At 26.3% G+C, this 19613-nt stretch overlaps 2 protein-coding genes and 1 non-coding gene across 4 annotated transcripts in view; 1 reads left to right on the forward strand and 2 right to left on the reverse strand.

Moving 5' to 3' along the window:
* LOC112593109 (cationic amino acid transporter 4) overlaps positions 1-15507 on the forward strand; it is a 41269-nt gene extending 25762 nt beyond the window's left edge. Inside the window, exons 4-11 of one of the 2 annotated variants that reach the window (XM_025337389.1) lie at positions 5421-5588; positions 7525-7812; positions 9870-10120; positions 12628-12843; positions 12925-13147; positions 13480-13641; positions 13732-13920; positions 15345-15507. In XM_025337389.1, the coding sequence (XP_025193174.1) occupies positions 5421-5588; positions 7525-7812; positions 9870-10120; positions 12628-12843; positions 12925-13147; positions 13480-13641; positions 13732-13920; positions 15345-15412 (1565 nt within the window). In that variant the 3' untranslated portion in view covers positions 15413-15507. Of the gene's footprint in view, positions 1-5420; positions 5589-7524; positions 7813-9869; positions 10121-12627; positions 12844-12924; positions 13148-13479; positions 13642-13731; positions 14511-15344 lie in introns of those variants that run through there. The other variant, XM_025337390.1, reaches the window with a different exon arrangement.
* Trnae-uuc lies at positions 1578-1649 on the reverse strand. Its single transcript has one exon. It is a non-coding gene; the product is annotated as a tRNA-Glu (tRNA).
* A 101-nt stretch (positions 15508-15608) lies between the features above and the next one.
* Positions 15609-18289, reverse strand: LOC112593245. The gene is made up of 3 exons (XM_025337606.1): positions 18256-18289; positions 18111-18188; positions 15609-15937 (listed from the first exon to the last, which is right to left on the reverse strand). Exons 1-3 carry the CDS (start codon positions 18286-18288, stop codon positions 15740-15742), a joined length of 309 nt encoding a protein of 102 aa, XP_025193391.1. The 5' UTR covers position 18289; the 3' UTR covers positions 15609-15739.
* Between the last annotated feature and the right edge of the window lie 1324 nt (positions 18290-19613).

Consider the following 19613-nt stretch of genomic DNA (forward strand, 5'->3'; position numbering starts at 1 on the left):
AGTACCTTGGTCACTGTGATTGTATTGTAGTGTGACCATATATTTTATAAATAAGGGAACAAACAATGTTGGCTTAACTCAATAAATTACATTGATAAAAATGTATATTATAGTTTTAAATTCCAAGAGGAGTGATGAATTTATTGACTTAACAACGATGTATTTTTTATTACTATTTTTTTGTCTGTTATCACCTTCTGAAGCAGTACAAGTACTTCGAATTTCAATTTTTAGGTTGATTTCTGATAAAAAATTAGAGCTATTTAGTACTTAGGGGAGATAAAATGATATGAATATATATAGTTTTACGTTATTTACAGAAATATATTATTAAGTTTCGAGTTATATAAATTGTAAAATAGATAATATTACATAATAATCAAAAACTAATAAAGTCGTCACTCGTTAATTCGAACCTCAATAATTCGAAAAACTCCATAAATCGAACTAAACGCTAAGTCCCCTGAGAAAACCTCTATAATTAGAAGAAAATGCATGTATTCCGGTCCCCTCGATAATTCGAAATGTCTGACGGTAGGACACACTCTACAATTTGAATTTTTATTCCATAAACCTCTATAATTCGAATTTCCTTAAACGCGATTATATGTAAGTTCATATGCATATAATGTTCAATGTACATACATATGAAGATAACGTACAATCTATTTGACATAATCATATTGAAACTTATAAGTTATAACGTTGGTGGTTTAATATTATCGTAGTTGATAAACGTTATCGTACCTTACCTACCTAATCTAAACTTTTGTCAGGATTACGTCAATTTTTTGAGTAATCTGAAATGAACAAAAAAAGATGCGATACAATTTTCAATGCTATCAATAAGTTAGACAACGCTATGGACCAAATTGTGGCCACTAGCCTGCAATTTATCACACAAAAAAAAAAAAAAAAAAACAGATTTCTTTAATATGTAAAATATAATAATAAAATAAATAAATATCAATTAATAATTATAAAATATAATAATATGTATGTATGTATATTTTGTATAATAAATAGATGTCAAAATAAATGTAATATGTACATTGTACATACAATAATTTTTCACCTCTCTTTAATTCAAATTAATTATTTTCCCTCAATTATTCAAACACTCGGTAAATCGAAAACCTCTATAAATCGAATTTTTAACTTGGTCCCCTGAATTTCGAATTATCGAGTGACTACTGTAATATAAAAAATGCAAAATTTTCGGAAAAAATTATATCGACCTACCTTAATACTAAAAGTAAAATAAATGACTTTAATAGCTATTTAAAAACATATATTACGAAATATACTTAGTGATATGAGTCAACAGTTTTTGTTTTTAATCGTTTTTTCATATACAATTTTAAGTTAGTAAATTATTATTTTTTTATTTTATTAATATTTAATTCTTATAACAAAATATTTTTAGAATATAATTAATTTTCTGCCTACCACGAATCATAATTTTTGAAACTTATGAAAAAATGTTGAGTTTTTAATAACTTTATAGACATAAAGTAAAATACTGTGATTATTTATTAATTTATAGTTTTATAAATAAAAAAATAAGAAAAAAATGATTCCGGTACCGGGAATCGAACCCGAGCCTCCTGGGTGAAAGCCAGGTATCCTAGCCACTAGACCATACCGGATTAGTGGGATCCCTTTACAAATATATGTGATTTAGTTACTATTGATAAATATCTGTGTTTACGAATTAACGTTATTTTATTTTATTAATTTGATAGTTTTACACTAAAAATCATAAATTATAACCAATAGTAAAAGTTATGAGTAGTAAAAATTAGGTAGATGCAAATGATTCAGTTGAAAACATCGCCTACTGCTAAGTAAGTATTGAAGAATGGTGTTATTCGTAATACGTGTGTTTTTTATTTTTCAAAATGGTGTTTTTTATTAAAACAAAAAAAAAACATCTAGAAAAATATTTTTAGTTATATAAATAATTTTCTGTTATTTATATTCATATTTTTCATCTGCTTGTGATATCTATCAACTATATCTACAGTGCTAGGTACCTAAATAACAAAACGTGATAAAACAAACTGCTCTGAGTAACACGAATCAGGTATAAAAATAGATAGAGTTAAGTTAAAATTAAATTATGATTTTCAGCATTTATCTATATAATATTAACTTCAGTCAATTCAAACATCGAAGTGATATTATTACCTACATTTCAAAGGCTCAAAAAACTTTAACATGATTTAATTAATCACTATTTACATGTAAAGTACCTATACAATTTTCTTATATTTATACCTAATACATAATATGTTTATAATATTTTATAATATTAATGTTTAACCTTAATAATAATTCTATATATTTTCTATGACCTATGTACACTTATACTTATTATTCAATATTGTCATATTGCATTTTAGGGTAATAGTTATTCAATCATACTTCATACATACCTACAAACTTTACAAACATTACTGTAAGTAAAGCTTTCACTCATCAATATTCCTAACTCCTAAGCTATTTTTTAATTATTTTCCGTCAGCTATTATTAATCATTTCATTTATTTATAATAATTTATAAATTATTCATTTATTTAAATAATAATAGTATGACATTTTGAAATTATTGTCATTGATAAAGTAATCATTTGTTATTACTTATTAATAATTATTATGTTAGGTTAATAATAGGTTTTCCATTAAAAGCAATTATTTATGCAAACGATTTATTCGAATGTTGAGATTTATTTGTATGGAAGTGTGGTACCTATAATCGATAGGTCATAACTCATAGGTATAGGTGAAATGCATTTGTGAATTATGAAAATCAGTAGTTAACTTATTATTATAATTATTTTTAATGTAAATTTAGTATTAATAGTAGGTTATAATATAATTTGAGATAACTAATTTAAAACCTAAATGATATGAGTTTTTTATGTAGTAAAGGAATGTAGATCTTTTTATTAATAACTAATAAGTTGGTATTAAATGTTGATTTTTTTAACTACTGAAATTATTATTATTATTTTATTTTATCATTTATCAGATTACAACATTATAATAATAATTTTTTTTATTCTTATCAAATTCGAATTTATATTCATAGGCTAATCGTTTATTTTTTTTTTACATTTATATTGAACACATTTTTTTTTTGTCGAAAATTTATGTTTTCTTAAAGAATAAAATTAATTTTTGGTGTTTATTCGCATCGCATCCAAATTCTGAGTTAAATTGGAATTTTAACCGTTAAGGGGCATTCCTCAGATTTCATACATTAGTGAATTTTCTTCTTTTTCCTAGACCTAGTGGAAATCTCGTGTTATTTTTGTACTTCTGATTTATACAGTCTATTCCGTATTATTTATTTATTCTTTTCTTTTTGACTTGAGATTTTCCATTCGTGTATTGTATTTTTCATTTAAATTAGTTTAGATTTATTTTTGCAAGAGTTTTTGCATTTAATTTTAATTTTGTTTTAAATTTGATTTGTTGTTTCTGTTTATTTGTTATCTCTAGGAGTGGTTAAAACTGTTATCTTTTTAGTTCAGGTTTCTTGATTTTTTTTTCTCTTCACTCTGTAACCTGTAAAAATTGAAATATGTAAATGTGTTATGTTTATTCTCATTAAATACACATGTGTGTATTGATCTTTATTTTTTTGTACTTGTCTTGCAATATGTGCTGTGTTGATTATATTTTTTTTAAACTGTTTAGTAAAATCGATATATATATATAGTCGAGAATGGAATGTTTTTGTGTTTTATTCTCTTGGTTATTTATTTATAAATAAGTAACATCAGTGAAAAACATTTTTAGATAGTGTAAATATATGACATATATCTGAGGTTAATTGATACCTAAAGTCTTAAACTGCTGTAGGTATAGGATATTTGACACGTATCATAAAGCGTGAAGTTCTATATAAAATAAAAATAACACTCAACTTTGATATCCATGTGCGCCATTACAATTCGTCTTAATATAGTTTCATACTCACATTTTAAGTACCTTATACTCATTATTATGATTTATATTAAGCTAAGTACATGTCGCTTTAATAATTTATACTTCAATTCATCAAAAGGAATTATAAAAGTCATAGTAATAATAATACCTTTTTATCATATGTATTGAAAAGGAATAAATTTAATAGTACATAATTATCAGTAAAAAGTCTAAGATATTTTTCATCGGGACTAAATAAAGCGATTTGGTATTAAATTATGAACTGAAACCATAATACTATGTAAATTATTTTATTAAATTTGTATTGTTTAATAGTAAAATCTGTTTACTGTTAAGATGCAATATACATTTTCAGATTTTTTTTCTTGTTTAGACTAGTCTTACCTATATTACAGACTGCAAAGTGCTGCAGGTTTTCCGAAGAGTATACTTATACTAGATTAATACGTATTAACAAAATATAAACTTATACACGATACAATCACGTGTACAATCACAATTTTACTTTTATTTACTTAGAGTACTATGATCTTTGAACTCGGCTGAGATTAATCATCTATATATATAGTATATATATTTATATTTATTATATTGTACATATATGATGACCATATACAGAGTGATTTACAAAGCCTGCTTATTCCTATTTTGTCTTTTAATATACCTAATCAATTTAATCAAAATTGGATTTTTGAAATTTTTGTGTATAAATAAGGACTACATTTTTAGTTATTTAGATTTTGTATATCATTTAAAAGTACCACATAATGATATGAAATTTATTTATTCAAATGAGAATCAAGTTTTTTACTGTAAACTGTGAAGCAGATGGCTATTTGCAAATGTTGATAAATTTAAATAAAAATCCAAACCGAGTAATTTCTGTTTAAAACTCAGAGTAATAATTCTCACCAATATATAATAAGGATAATTATAATCCTTAAAAATGGTAAAGCAAAAATATAAAATATAGTAATATAGTGAGATGTAATTTGTATGACTTTGTAAGAAATATAAAATATTGATAGATTAATATTAATTACAAAAATTTTTAATTTATCAAAGCATCCAATCTTCTAAACAAATTATCATGGACTTACTGTTATTTGTAAACAATTCATTATTTAATTCATTAAATCAATTTAAAAGCATCAACTTTTTTAAAAATATCATCTGATAAATAATTTAAAAAAAAAATCTTATTTGAGAAAAAATTTTGGAATAGTTTTAAGACACTCCTTAAATAAAAAGAAATTACAAAATTATAAAATATGGTCCTAATATGTATATAGGTGGACACTGATAAAATCCAAATTTTAATAAATTCATTATTAAAATATGAATAAACGAGGGCATGAGCATGATTGATGAATTACCCAGTGAATAATAAACTGAAAAGCGTCAGCATGTAAATGTATAAAATATAAATATTTAATTTGTTATTATACGTATTTGTTTACCAGGTGCAGCATCCGTAGCTAGGGCATGGAGCGGGTTTTTCGATTCAATGTTTGACAATGTTATAAGAAACACAACGATATCCGTGTTGGGCGAACTTCACGAAACGCTGTTTGGAAAGTATCCGGATGTGTTTGCATTTGTAGTGTGCTTGCTGCACGCATGTATTCTGGGTAAGTGAAACTAAAAGAGGATTGCCTTCGATGACTTGTCTCAGTGATGAGAAAAAGGCAGAATTTATGTACTCGAGACGTATACATAAAGCATTTGAATCATTCCTATTTATATAGTTGTTTTATTTGATGCGTGTTATATATGCGTCTTATAATACGTCATGCGTTTTTTTACAAGAATATAATAATACGTTAATATGCATAGTGTCCATTTATCACTTCGAGGAATTCAAAATTAAAAGCTTTTAGCGCACAATTTTGCAGACTTATTTAAGATTTTTTCGTTTTGTCCGACTAATTTTGACATTTTTTTAATTTTTACTTTCGTGTGTAATCTGCGAATACATTTAATGCATTTTGATCGTAATGATTAATAATCGAGCCTCTTGGTAAATTTGTTCTCTACACTAAGGCGCATTAATGTGCTGTTAAATAAATCGAGATATACTTACCAAAATGTATTGATTGCCATGTAAATTTTAAGCAATGGAATATCCATATATATAAATATATACATATGTTTTTACATTATTCCGTATATAGATAATAATGTTCTTCGCGGAACATATACTTATATCGGATTTATTTATCTCTATTTCATTTTGTAGATAAAATGTAAAGACGATTAAAATCATAAATCATATAATTAATGCTTATTAGTTATTAAATTTAATAATATAACACTAGGCGATCATTTCAGTTATTTTTTATGTTGAATTATTACATACATGCACATCATATAACGATATGACTATTAGGACGCATTTTTTTCATTAATTTTACTGTTGAATAGGTAGAACAATAATTATAGAGTTGAACAGTGGCGCACAAATAGGAAAACATTCAGGATGAAATAAGGCTTATTTCACTGGTTCCACTGATTATTTATTTTTATACCGGATGATACATTTAATGTAAGACATTTTTGAAAATACTTTTCTTTTAAATAATTTAAAGGCTTGAAAAATATTTTTCTAAAAATAATGATATTTTTTATTGTTTAATTTTTTTAACGACAATATGCAGTTTTAATACCTCAAACGGCTCAAACCAAAGTAGAATTTATTTGTAGTACTTCAATGTATCTTAGATGAAGGGAGTGGAGTAGTACGACTACCTGTGTAAAACGTTGGTCCACTTCTCCGCTCATCTAGACTTTAAATAATACATATACGTACCTATGACTACTTGTCCAAAATTTTTTTTCCATTAGATGGAAATATTCTTAATAATATTCTGTTTAAGAATAAAAATAATAGTGATAACTGATAATAAATAGTAAAAATGTTTTTAACGACTTTAAATTACGGAAAAGAAATATTTTCTAAAACATTAATGTTTTCTGAAATAACGAATGTCTTACATTAAATAGACCACTTCGTATAAAATATATTATGATTAATGATTTCTAATAATTCTTCGATATATGTTTACAACACCTATAGGTAATATCAGTACTTACATATTTTTTTAGGCATGTCTATGTCAGAGCAACGTTAAAATATTCAAGTTTTAAAACGATGAATTTGGTTGAAAAAAAAATAATAAATACCATTCGTTGTTAATATCACAATTGCGTAAATATAATAATATACCTTTAGTATCATAATCATAATGTACATAATTGTTATTAAAGGTACATATTTTGTTTACAGTAGGTATAACACCGATACAAGTATTATAAAATATAATAATTATTGCGTTGTCTACAAAAATAATTATTAAGTCCCGTAATAATAACGATACACGAACGAAAAACAATAATTTTCGTCTCGAGACTAATACCTAAATGTTGATATGGTCGAGGGGCGGGCGACGTCGGGTGACGCGAGCCCCCCCCCCCCCCCCCCCCCCCCTCCGATCCGGGCAGGACTTTTATGCACTTTGTACAGGCGTAAATCGCCGCTGTAACATCGGACCGTAATTTTGGTCGCAGGGGTTGGCGTGAAAACTTCGTCATACATGAACAGCTTCTTGACGTTGGTCAACCTTGGCGTGATGACCGTAATCGTTGCGGCTGGATTCTATTACGGAAACAGCGACAATTGGTCCAGCGACGGTGGCTTCATTCCTTTCGGCACGACTGGTATTATCACAGGCGCGGCCACTTGCTTCTATGCGTACGTCGGCTTCGACAGCATCGCCACCTCGGGCGAGGAAGCCAAGGACCCGGCGTACTCGATTCCCGTCGCCACGATAATTGCGATGAGCGTAGTGTGCACAGGTTCGTTATAATATTCATAATATTTATATTTTATGATTAGCAGCAGCATAGTATTGCATTTGAATGCGTATGCTCGCGATTTGCTGCTCATGTTTACGCAGACACGACGTCATGTCGCGTTATATCGCAGTGGCGGCTCATGGTGTTAAAAGTGGGTAGTGTGTAATTTTTGCAAAAGTTTATTAGAAAAAAAAAATAAGTCTTTATCTAAAGTATTCTTATAGTGCGATATGTATTGAAATATTTATACAAAGTTTTAAAAAATAATTTATATACCTACGAATATAATACCTAATAATATTAATTAATAAAAAAAAATGTAAACATTTTTATACATGGATTTGAGTATTTTTTCCATAAAATAATAACCGATATGGAACGCTGAGGCAACCGCGTGTTCAGCAGACTCAATGGTCTAACAAATTCACACGGATAAACGGTGTTCTGACTAAGCTGCAGACCAAATGATGTGTATTTATTATATAACTTCAATGAATTGTAGGAGTAATATTTTCAGGTATATAAGCGAACATAAATGTTTTTTTTTTTTAATTAATACAATTCTATACAATTAATTATTATAGTTAAACTTAAATTTTATAAAAATTGTGTAAAAAATTGAAAATCCATTTTCACTTTTTTATCTGTAATAATTTATGTGGTATGCGCACACTTGCACACCTACACACGAGCCGCTACTGTTGTACACGCACGTGCGTAAGCGCGCGCGTGTTGTACATTACAATACATCGTGTGAACGTTATATTATGACAATAATTAACGTGTGTGCAGGTTAAGCAGTAGCTGTGTTTGATTTTTAAACAATAATAATTTAAAAACCAAACCTAAACGCGCGTACATTTTCGATAAAATTATTGACTAACGAGGCCGGGATCGGATGACGATTTCCGAATTTCAATACCTACTATAATATATTTATGTGTACCAGGCGGCAGGCATGTCAAACTCAAAGTATCAAGTGGGCCAAATATATTGAATAGTTTACTGCGCGAGCCGCACATAAAAATTTAACAAAAAGAATAAATATTTTATACAATTTTTATAATTTTATTCTTTATACATTTACGAACACAACAGCAGATACAATTAAATTAAAAAAAAGGTTAGCTTATCAGAAGATAAGACAGTATAATAATGTATACCAAATAAACCATTCTCTAAGAATCCAAGATAGTTCTGACACGTTAATATTTTATCATTATTTTTTTTTTTGTCCATTAATATTGGTAGCCGCGGCCATAAAAAATGAGCTGAAGGCCGCGTGTTTGACATGCTTGATGTATAATACTATATAGGTACTAACTGATCCTGCACGGAGTTGCCCGCGCCACGAATTATATGTCCGCAGATCTTCTTAAACACCATAAAATGTAAACTACATATTTCTTTTTTATGGTTATTTAAAGTAAGTGGCTTTGAATAAATTTCAAATACATGTTCAAAATTATTTTCTCACACCAATGGCAGCCATAAACAAATTAAAAAATATTTGTTTTTGCGAACGAACAAATCCCCGCATAAGTCCATTTTGGGTATAGTATCACTTATGTACCAGATTCGGACACACGAAACACATACTAATTCCCTTTTATTCCATGGGCGTAGACATGAGAGGGATGGATCCCCCCATAGACTTTTTAAATATATAGATATATATATATACTCTATATAAAATACCGAAAATGAAAAAAAAATAAAAATTCTTAATATTATTTTACATAAATCTAAGAAAATAGACATTATATTGTAGATTAACACATTTTGTAAAAAACATAAAATAATTTTTTTCATACAAATATTTTCTAGTTTTTGGTGTTTATATATCCCCCCCCTCCCAATGGAAATTTTTGTCTACGTCACTGTTTTATTCATATAGATGTTCTAACATTATAGCTGTTAGAACAATATTTATGATATGATATTATCTTTGATGAATCTTTTTTTTTAATGCTAAGGTCCTATTTAATATTTTACTTCTAGAGAATATAACTTATAACTATTCGTGGTTATTAATGTTTTTATTGATTTATTTATAGGTTACGTATTGGTGAGTGGAGCATTAACATTCTTGGTCCCATACTGGGCAATCGTACCCGATGCAGCGTTTCCAGCGGCATTTGCTGGATTAGACTTAAACTGGATTAAGTATTTGGTATCAGTAGGAGCATTGTGTGGAATGACTACTACTTTGTTTGGATCTCTTTATTCATTACCTAGATGTATTTATGCGATGGCCGATGATGGATTGGTTTTTAAATTCCTAGCCAAAGTCAACAAAAAAACTCAAGTATGTATAATAAATTAATGAAAATACAATATTTGTTTATTTAAATGCGTGCTTACTGCTTATAAACAAATAACAAACTATATGTTAAAGTAATCATTATTATTATATTTAAATGATACACTAAAGCAGCTAAATATAGTGTTTGAAAATAGTTAGGTACAATATAAATTAAAAGTAATTAAAACGTATAACGATAAAAAGATTACAATAACATTTAGGTAGGTATATTATTAAACGAGACAAAATATTACTTATAGCTTAATAATTAGAAAGTTGTGTCAATGATACAAAGCATCTGGTTGTGTCCATAAGAAGTAGTGTGAGATTATGAGAGGATATGTAAAAAGAAGAAGAATTTTGGGTAGTGTAGAGCAAACTTTAAAATGTATGTTAGAAAGAAGTTTAGGGGCATCGGTAAAGATAAAAAGAAGAAAGCTAAGAAAAATTAGTTAGCTAGCATCCAACGTAAGAATTGGCTGTAATCTAGAGGGGAGGGGGCCCAAGAATATTATACCACTTGTTGATGACGTTTTTAATACACACTTTGAGAAACACTTTATTATTTAGTTTTATAAAGCCTTTTAGCATTATCCAGAGAGTACTGCAAGGAGGCAGCTTTTATTACTTCCCAAAAATGTATTGTGTATTTTTACATAAGTAAAAATTTGTCATTTATTACAACATGTGTTAAGAATAAAAAAATGGATTTGTGTCAAGAATATTATAAATTCAAAAAAAAAAAAAACAATTAATGTAAAAATATAATTATTATAAATAATTTTAAGTAAGTGTATACTTAAGTATGTACAATAAAAATGTGGTTAAAAAGTGCTATACTATTTTTGGGCGAAAAATGAAAGTAGTTTTAAAATATTCGGACGAAAAGAGACGTAGGCGAAAAACGAAAGGTCATTTTTGAGCAAACGGGATCTTATTATTTATAACTCATTTGATTCGGTCCATATCCTTAGATAGATAGGAATGTAAAAATACAAATTCCTACATAAGTAGTAGGTGTACTGGTTCTTAGACAATATTTAATAATGCGAGGTTAATCGATGGAGACAAATAGTTAAGTGTTGCATTTGATGCGGTATAGTATTGTTAATATTAAAATAATAGAAACATTATATATATTTATAACTTTATAATAATTTAACTGACTTATGATAACTGATTAAATATAAACATCAATATGAATTTGATGAAAACAAAATCAATCATACTACAGGAAAGAACGCTATCCACAGGGACGACTTCAAAGACTTGGTTAGGGAGAAGCTACATTATAATATCCAAATATCCATAATAATATATTATATCATAATATATTTTATATTATTATAATTTATTTACACTTTATAGATAAGTGGTTCTTATTTCTTAACCAAAATATAACGGTGATAAAATAATGAGAATTTTGTTGTTAAAATAATTATGCCATTTTACAATCAGTAAAATTAAAGACAATAAATTAATTTTCAAATGGTTGCCCATCGATAACTATTTTACGAGTATTTTATAATGAATGACCTCTGGGCAGGTAATTTAATATTGATATCATGCATGACGTACAGCTATCGCCTATCTGTAGGCCTTCGATAAGGAATATTGGAATTCAAATATAAACCAAATAATGCATTGAAATATTAGTGTCTAGACATAGAAATATTTTTAAAATTATGAAAAAATAAATTTCATTATTTGTATAATATATAGTCATTTTGTATCACTAAACTAAAAAAAAAGATGTTTTTAACTGTAAATTAAGGACCGCGTAGAATATATAAAGGTTATAACCTTTTCTATAGGAACCATTGGCAAAAATAATAGAAACATACCCTTAACAATACATTCGTATGTGCCTACAATAGTTGAAATATAATATGGTTTTTTTTTTTTTGTTGTTGTATTTTGTTTTTGACAATGTATAGTTATTTAGAAATACTACAGATTTGGGGGTTCCTAGAGTCCCTCTGGCACCTCCCATGTAGTGTTGTCTCTTTTTTACAAACGTACAGCTTTCAAATTTGAGTTCAGCAGAACTCATTTTGTGTTATTAGTTTAAATATTAGAGTGAATTTAATCTATTATCAATTATAAATATCAGAATGTGTTTAAACATCGGCTATTTTTGGTATTTTAATTTTTAAGCGAGATATGATAATAGGTATGTGAAATATTACAAATGCTCACAGTTCGTTTAAAAATTAAAACATTGCAAAAATGCTGTCGTTCAAGAATTAATAATTATGTTCTTACCTTTTGATTATAAGACAATAATTCACTTTAATGTATAATCTGACAATGCAAAATTGGTTCTGCTGAACTTAAGTTTAATATTTTTTACGATTGTCAGACGAAGGAACACACGCATGGGTGGTAGCATATGCTTAAGTGTCGTATGTTTAAAAATATTTTTTCTTATATCTATTGTTTTAAATTATAATCATAAGTATGTTTATAATATTAACAAATCAAAATGTTTATTTATTTGTATATTACAGATACCAATAATAAACTTAGCTATATCTGCCTTTTTGTGCGCATTGATAGCTTTATTCTTCGATTTGGAAAAATTAGTTGAATTTATGTCAATCGGAACATTGTTAGCCTATACTATTGTCAGTGCTTCAGTAATAATATTAAGATATCGTCCTACCAACCGTGGTCTAGTACGTGATTCTAGTAGTCTCTTAGAACTTCCTACTTCACAGGCAGACGTAAGCATAAATTTAATAATATATTGTTATTAAGGACACAGTACTTAAGGTTATAAATTAAAACTGATTTACAATTTTCAGTCTTTTGAAATGGACATGGGAGGACGCCTAAAACCATCTTATAAGTTTCTAGAACCTTTTCTAGGAGATTTTGAACCTGGTTACATAGTTTGTGTAAGTATTGGTTGGTTTACAAGTTCCACTGTCATCTTGTGCGTTTATATCCAATATTGGTTTAATATTCAACACGTGAGTTGGATCGACGGGATTGTTTTAACAGCCTTGGGCAGCGATTTACTTTTATGTACGTATAAAACAGATAAGATTACCATATTTTGCAATAAATAGAATTACAAAATAAGTATAATATATTTTACATATAATAAATTATATAAATTGTGTATGTTAAGTATATTATAAACGCATTATACTGAATATCTAAAATGTTTTTTTATAAGTAAATTTTAGTTTTGTCTGTTCACGTAGGTATTAGCATTGATATATTTCTAAAAACATCGATTTGCACATTGCACTAGTATTTAAATTTAACGTTTTTTTAATTTATGAAAAATATATAGGTATATACTTCTATGATAACGATAAAAAAAATATGCATAATACTATGATTTATTTTAGGTCAATTTCTGATTGAAGCTCATGAACAAAATTCAACAGAACTACCATTTATGGTACCCCATGTGCCTTTAATACCATCTCTTAGTATCGTGTGCAATATCGTGTTGATGACTAATCTTAATTTGCTTACTTGGATACGGTTTTTCATATGGATGGCTATTGGTAAGCTAAAAACTACCGTTTTATAATTTTATGTACCTAATATAATATATTTCATAATAATATACATGTCAACATGTTTATCGTTTATAGGTTTATTGATTTATTTCTTATACGGAATACACCACAGCAAAGAAAATGACGTGACATCTTATTCAGTATTGCTCTCGTCTTCTGAAGCAGGAAAGACACCTTGGGGAACTATAAACAAGTCCAGAAAACGAGTGAAAACCGAAGACGACCGGAAACCAATTATTGACAACGAAGAACTTGCAGACAATGGTTATTACCACTAAGCAAATTATAGACGATCCGCTAAAATCATTGTTATGTATAGTGAGGTGTTTCATCGTGTTGCTGAAAAATATTCGTGGAAGGGTGCCATTCATTATATAATATGTTTGTGTGTAATAAAAATAAATAGTATTAATAATGGCCGTTTAAAACTGTGCATGTTGTTTTTAGTATTCTTTTAGGTCTTTAAACCATTATACAATGGAACGTTTGAATGTTTTGAACGATAACGTATTATTTTTCATTTTTGTTTTAACTTAAAAAGTTCTTACATTGTTAAAAAGATCTTTTACCAAATGATTAATTGACAATCGTCGTTCGTGAAAATTGTTTGATATAGCACAATGTGTATAGAATAACTAAATAATATGAACATTTATTTATGTACTGTGTGCTATTTGCAAATACTCATGTATTAATTAATTATTATTAAATGCTTTATAAAATATTTCTTATGTCGTAGTCGTTTATGAAACGATAAATCGATAAATTGTGTTATGAAGTGTGTTTGTACATTTAGATAATCGTTCAAATGTATACGGTATCAAAAAAAAAAAAAAAAAAACACACTTAGATAATAACATCACATTTATTATTTACCAGATAATTATGAATATTATTATGAAATTAAATTACTTTAATGCATCTCAATCTGGAGTGGCACCCTTTAGTTGTACAAATAAATAATAAGATTATGATTATTAACCATCCTATATGTTACATGCATTTTTGACAATTATTTATTTTTAGTTTTTAACTTAATTTTATTTTAAAAACAATTTAGTGTAAAATTGTTTTTTTTAACGCACATTTTATGCTTTGTTATGACTTATGAGTCTATAATATATATTATATTTATAGTATACCTATATAATTTATTGTGTAAGACTTCTACTTATCTTATCATACATGTTTTTAAGTTGTTCCAGAAAAATTTAATCTAGACGAATTTGTGTTTATAGTACATTTTAAATGTTAGTCTACATTGTATAGGGATTATCAAGTTAATTGTATGACGAAATAGAAATATCGTTATGAGTAGCCTCAAAGAAGTAATGACATGTAATAAAAAATATGTTTAGTAACATTATAAAGGATACAAAATAAATGAATGTTAATATAATATATATTATGTTTAATCTCGGTTTATAATTTTTTTAAATCAAATATCTCGTCATTGACTAAGCAATTTTAACGGGCGGGTGTGTACATTTTAATTTAATGACATAAAACATTATGTGTGCGGAAAATGGAGTCGAACAAAGGAAACTGGTGTATTATAGTATTTATAGTATCTATTAGGTACTAAAGATACTTAATCGTTTGTTATGTTTTTTATGCTATTAAATAGTGTTCTTTACTTATTTTATAATATTACGCTTAAAAAAATCATCTGTTGTTTTTTTTTTCAGAAACGCAGATTAAAAATGGCAGAATAAGGCAATTGAGGGGAAAAAAAGTTAACATATTTAAACCATAATATAAGCTGATTATTTTGTACAGACTTTTTTTGGACTCAATTGTATACAACATCTCAATATGAAATACACTACATTTGATCTTGAAACAGTATTTAAATTATTTTCGGATCAAAGTAATAATAAAAAAAAAAAATATTCAAAATTGGATAAAATGTTACGAATGTTATTGTATATAGTATAAACGCACAAAGTATATAAATGTTCGCATTATTTTTTTTATTTTATTCTCGAATAAACTAAATTTGGTTTATTCTATACAAAATATGTATAGTAACGTCTTGTCTACAAGTGTGTACATTACTATAGATGTTTAGCAATAGTTATAGTCAATAAACTCCATCTGTTCTTTTTTCTTCCGTTGTCGTGGATGATGGTTCTTCTGTCGTTTTAGTTTTTCTAGTCCAAATAATTGTTCTACGATGATGGCTTTTCGGTGTAACTGTTTCATCAGTTGGCGAGACAGTTATATTGGACATTGTTGTAGTATTAGACGTGATATCGGACGACGATGAGGCTTCAGTAGTCTGTTATTAAATACATTGTATTAGTTTTGAGCCTAGCCAGTTTAGTCAACGAGGAAACATGGTGGTTCTTCGTTGACTAAACTGGTGTGTTTGTACTAAAAACTTTGTTTTGTAAGCAACACGGTGATACCCTGTCGTCGTATCATACAATAACTGTGTAAATTATGTTCTTAAGCTTATTATTAAAAGTGATTACATTTTTTTTTTTTTATTATTATTTACTACAGTATATTTAATAATTAACAACACTTATTACTTACAATTGAAATTGTAAAGTGTAAGTAATAGTTTTACCAAAATAGCAACAGTGTTTTTAGTTATAAACCAGTTTTATTACCTACAAATAGGCTATAATTTTACCACTGTATAGTAGGTAGTTATTAAGTGCTAATGCTTAAGTATAATATAACAATTATTAATTTCCATAAATTATATTTAATAATAAAAATTCTTCAATTTACACCGTCGACGGTTTACCTTGGACATTGTAGTCGTGATGACGTATAATTGTTAAATTTCCATTTTAAATAACAGGTTCCTAACTCTGTGAATCAACTATAGTTACATTTAAAATTTAAATTAGCTTATTATTAAATACGTATCTAAATTCAATTTATTTTGTCAGAATTATCAGTGATCGATTTATATAAAAAAAAAAAACAATAACCCATTATTGCAATTTTGTTTCAAGTTGTAAATATATAACTATATCTACCTAACAAACCTAAAATTATAATAAAATATACAAATTATACACAGAGGTCAGAGTGTAATATGAATATAAATATATCAACGTTTGTTCAAAAAAAATAACATTCTTTTATAGATGATATAAAATTGACAATCATAATACCATTTAATATTTATTAAATAAGAATAATAGTTATTACATAGTTCGTTAATCGTATCTGTCAGTTTTTTAGGTTAAATTTACCTAATACAATTTAGATGTGTATATATGTATATACAACTTGGGCGCTATTTAATGCATAAGTATGTGGCTGCATGTCATTTTTATAATTGATAAAATTGACAAAAATATTTTTTTCTCCTTAAAAATGATTAACTTATTGAGTACATACTTGATAATGTAAATAGCATGTTACTTAAATAACTACACAAGTATCAATAATTTCTAAATTATTTATCTCAAGGTTATATTTTGGTCTCTATAGTTATATTTATAAAATTATTGATATCCACTACTCATTACCTTATTTTTTTAAGTACAAATATTCATTAACAATTACTTATCAAAGATGAATGATAAAAAATATTCTATTTCATGATAAGAACTCTACTGATTGTATTTGTCATTTGACACTTCATCGAGTATAAAAAATGTAAATCAATGACATTAAAAATGAAAAACATTACGTAAACTTCCAAAATTAGAACAAACATTTTTTAACTTTTATTGATTAATTATTTAGAGATAATATAAATTGTATATTTGTATGTATCATATTATATATATTAATACTTTCGGCGTATCATATATATTATACTAATATGATGAAGTTATCCTTTTTCTGATATGCCTGATTTCTTTGTTATCTATATAATTATTTAATTTTGTGTTAAATTTGATTTTGATACATACACATAAAAATTGTAATTCTGTACTTACCTTTTCCATTTATATTTTATCATTTTAAAATTGTATATTTTGGTATTGATGCTTATAATATATTACTATTCTAATCTGGTTAATATGCATATTAAATAACTTAAATAGTATAAATATATATATATATATATACAAAATAATAGGTGTCTATACCTATATTATAAATGGCTTATTCAGATAAATTATATTTTAAGTACTTAAACAGTATTAATAAACTTTGAGAGATTAAAGTCTAATGGATTCTAACATTAAACTACAGTAATAAATTATTTCAATGTAATAAATCAGCGGTTTTTAAACTATTGTACACGTTTTCTAGGAGTTTACGAAACTCATATGTCGACGTCCGCGAGAACTTTACCAGTGGTTCCAGTCTGGACACATAACGTGAGATTATATCTTGTAAAAAATAAAAGGTACCTATTCAAAAGAAATTTGGTATAAGGAAGAGTCTGCGATACTTAAAAGTCTTTCATATGGAGTCCATGTATTACAAAAGTTTAAGGACCGCTGATTTAGATGATATTATTTAAGTTTAATTACCGTATCAACATCATTAAACACGCCACGAATTGAACCAACAGTGGATTCAATACAGCAATAAATGACTAATACTCCGACCTATAATTACAAACATGATTAAAATTAAAACTACAATTTTGAAAATATAAATTAAAATAATATTTACTAATAGTCGAATATGATTTTTTGAAACAATCATATTGTATAATAAAATTTGAATAGTATACGTCTTATTTAAATAAAATACGAAATGAAAATAAATGATAAAACAATAACTATATTTTATTGGAAACGTTATTAGCTCAATGAAATAATAACACTCAAAAGTAATCTGATAATTACTTCAAAGCGAAGTGTCATTTTAAAAGTACTTACCTTTATGATGTGATAAAGAAATGAAATCATTATGATAGGAAAATACTTTAATATAAATATAAATATAATTATCATATAAATTAATTAACTTAGTGACTATAATGAACTAATAGTCTTGGTGTTACCGTGATATTTTTGAACTATCTTACTACAAACAAATAATATTCATGTAATAGTTTTCATTAAAACATTATATTTAACTAAAACACGAGATATTTAATTTAAATTATAATTTATATACGAGTACTTAAATAATATTACATCAACTTTTAGAACTCAACATTTAATAACATATTTCTGTAAATACTTGAATGTAAATAAATCAAAAATATCACTGCATAAAATAATGAAATTTGTGATAATTTAAAATATGTAAAAGTTCTAATAAGTTCCCATGAATAATGTTATTAATTTATAACAAAACAATTAACATCTTTGTTTGATAATTAAGTAATTTCGTTCAAATTTGAAATTAAAATCTCTGTAAAAAGTAATTGTTTTTAAATATTTTTAGATTTTATGGTTGATGATGAATTACTTAAGAGAAATTTCGTATCAAATTTTTAATAATTTTAATCTAATTTTTATCGTCATTTATAGAAAAATAATGAAAACAAATCGAAAATTTGAAATGACTAAAAATAACTCAAAGAGATAAAAAATGATGAACAATTTATGATGTATAATATAATGGAAACAGTAAAAAAAAAAAAAATATTTGGCGAAAATTTATTGAAACAAAAATCATTTGAGGATAAATAGTTATACGGACGAAAAGTCGTCGTAAGCATTGTAACTTCAAACGGTCATAAACAATTAACTTGACTTTTCGGTTGAATTTTTTTTTTCTAATATTAACACGTTAAAAGAACGTGCAAAGAACCCTGTATTAAATTTTTAAATCTTATTTATAAACAGATTATTTTTTATAAGTTTCTTACTTTTAACCACAAAATAATTTGTAATTTTACATAATTTGACGAATTTTATTGACAATATAAATTTAAATGCTTGTAAAAAAATATTATAACGATAAATGGTTGATGTCATTTTTTTTGGGAAATGAATCACTTATTAGGAAACCTTTTACTAAATTTTCAATCGTTTTTACCCATTCATAATTTTTTTTTTTTTTTATCTACATTTATA

Source organism: Melanaphis sacchari, unplaced genomic scaffold (assembly GCF_002803265.2).
Source record: "Melanaphis sacchari strain LSU unplaced genomic scaffold, SCAv2.0 Contig1_pilon_pilon, whole genome shotgun sequence".
In the NCBI taxonomy this organism is placed as follows: domain Eukaryota; kingdom Metazoa; phylum Arthropoda; class Insecta; order Hemiptera; family Aphididae; genus Melanaphis; species Melanaphis sacchari.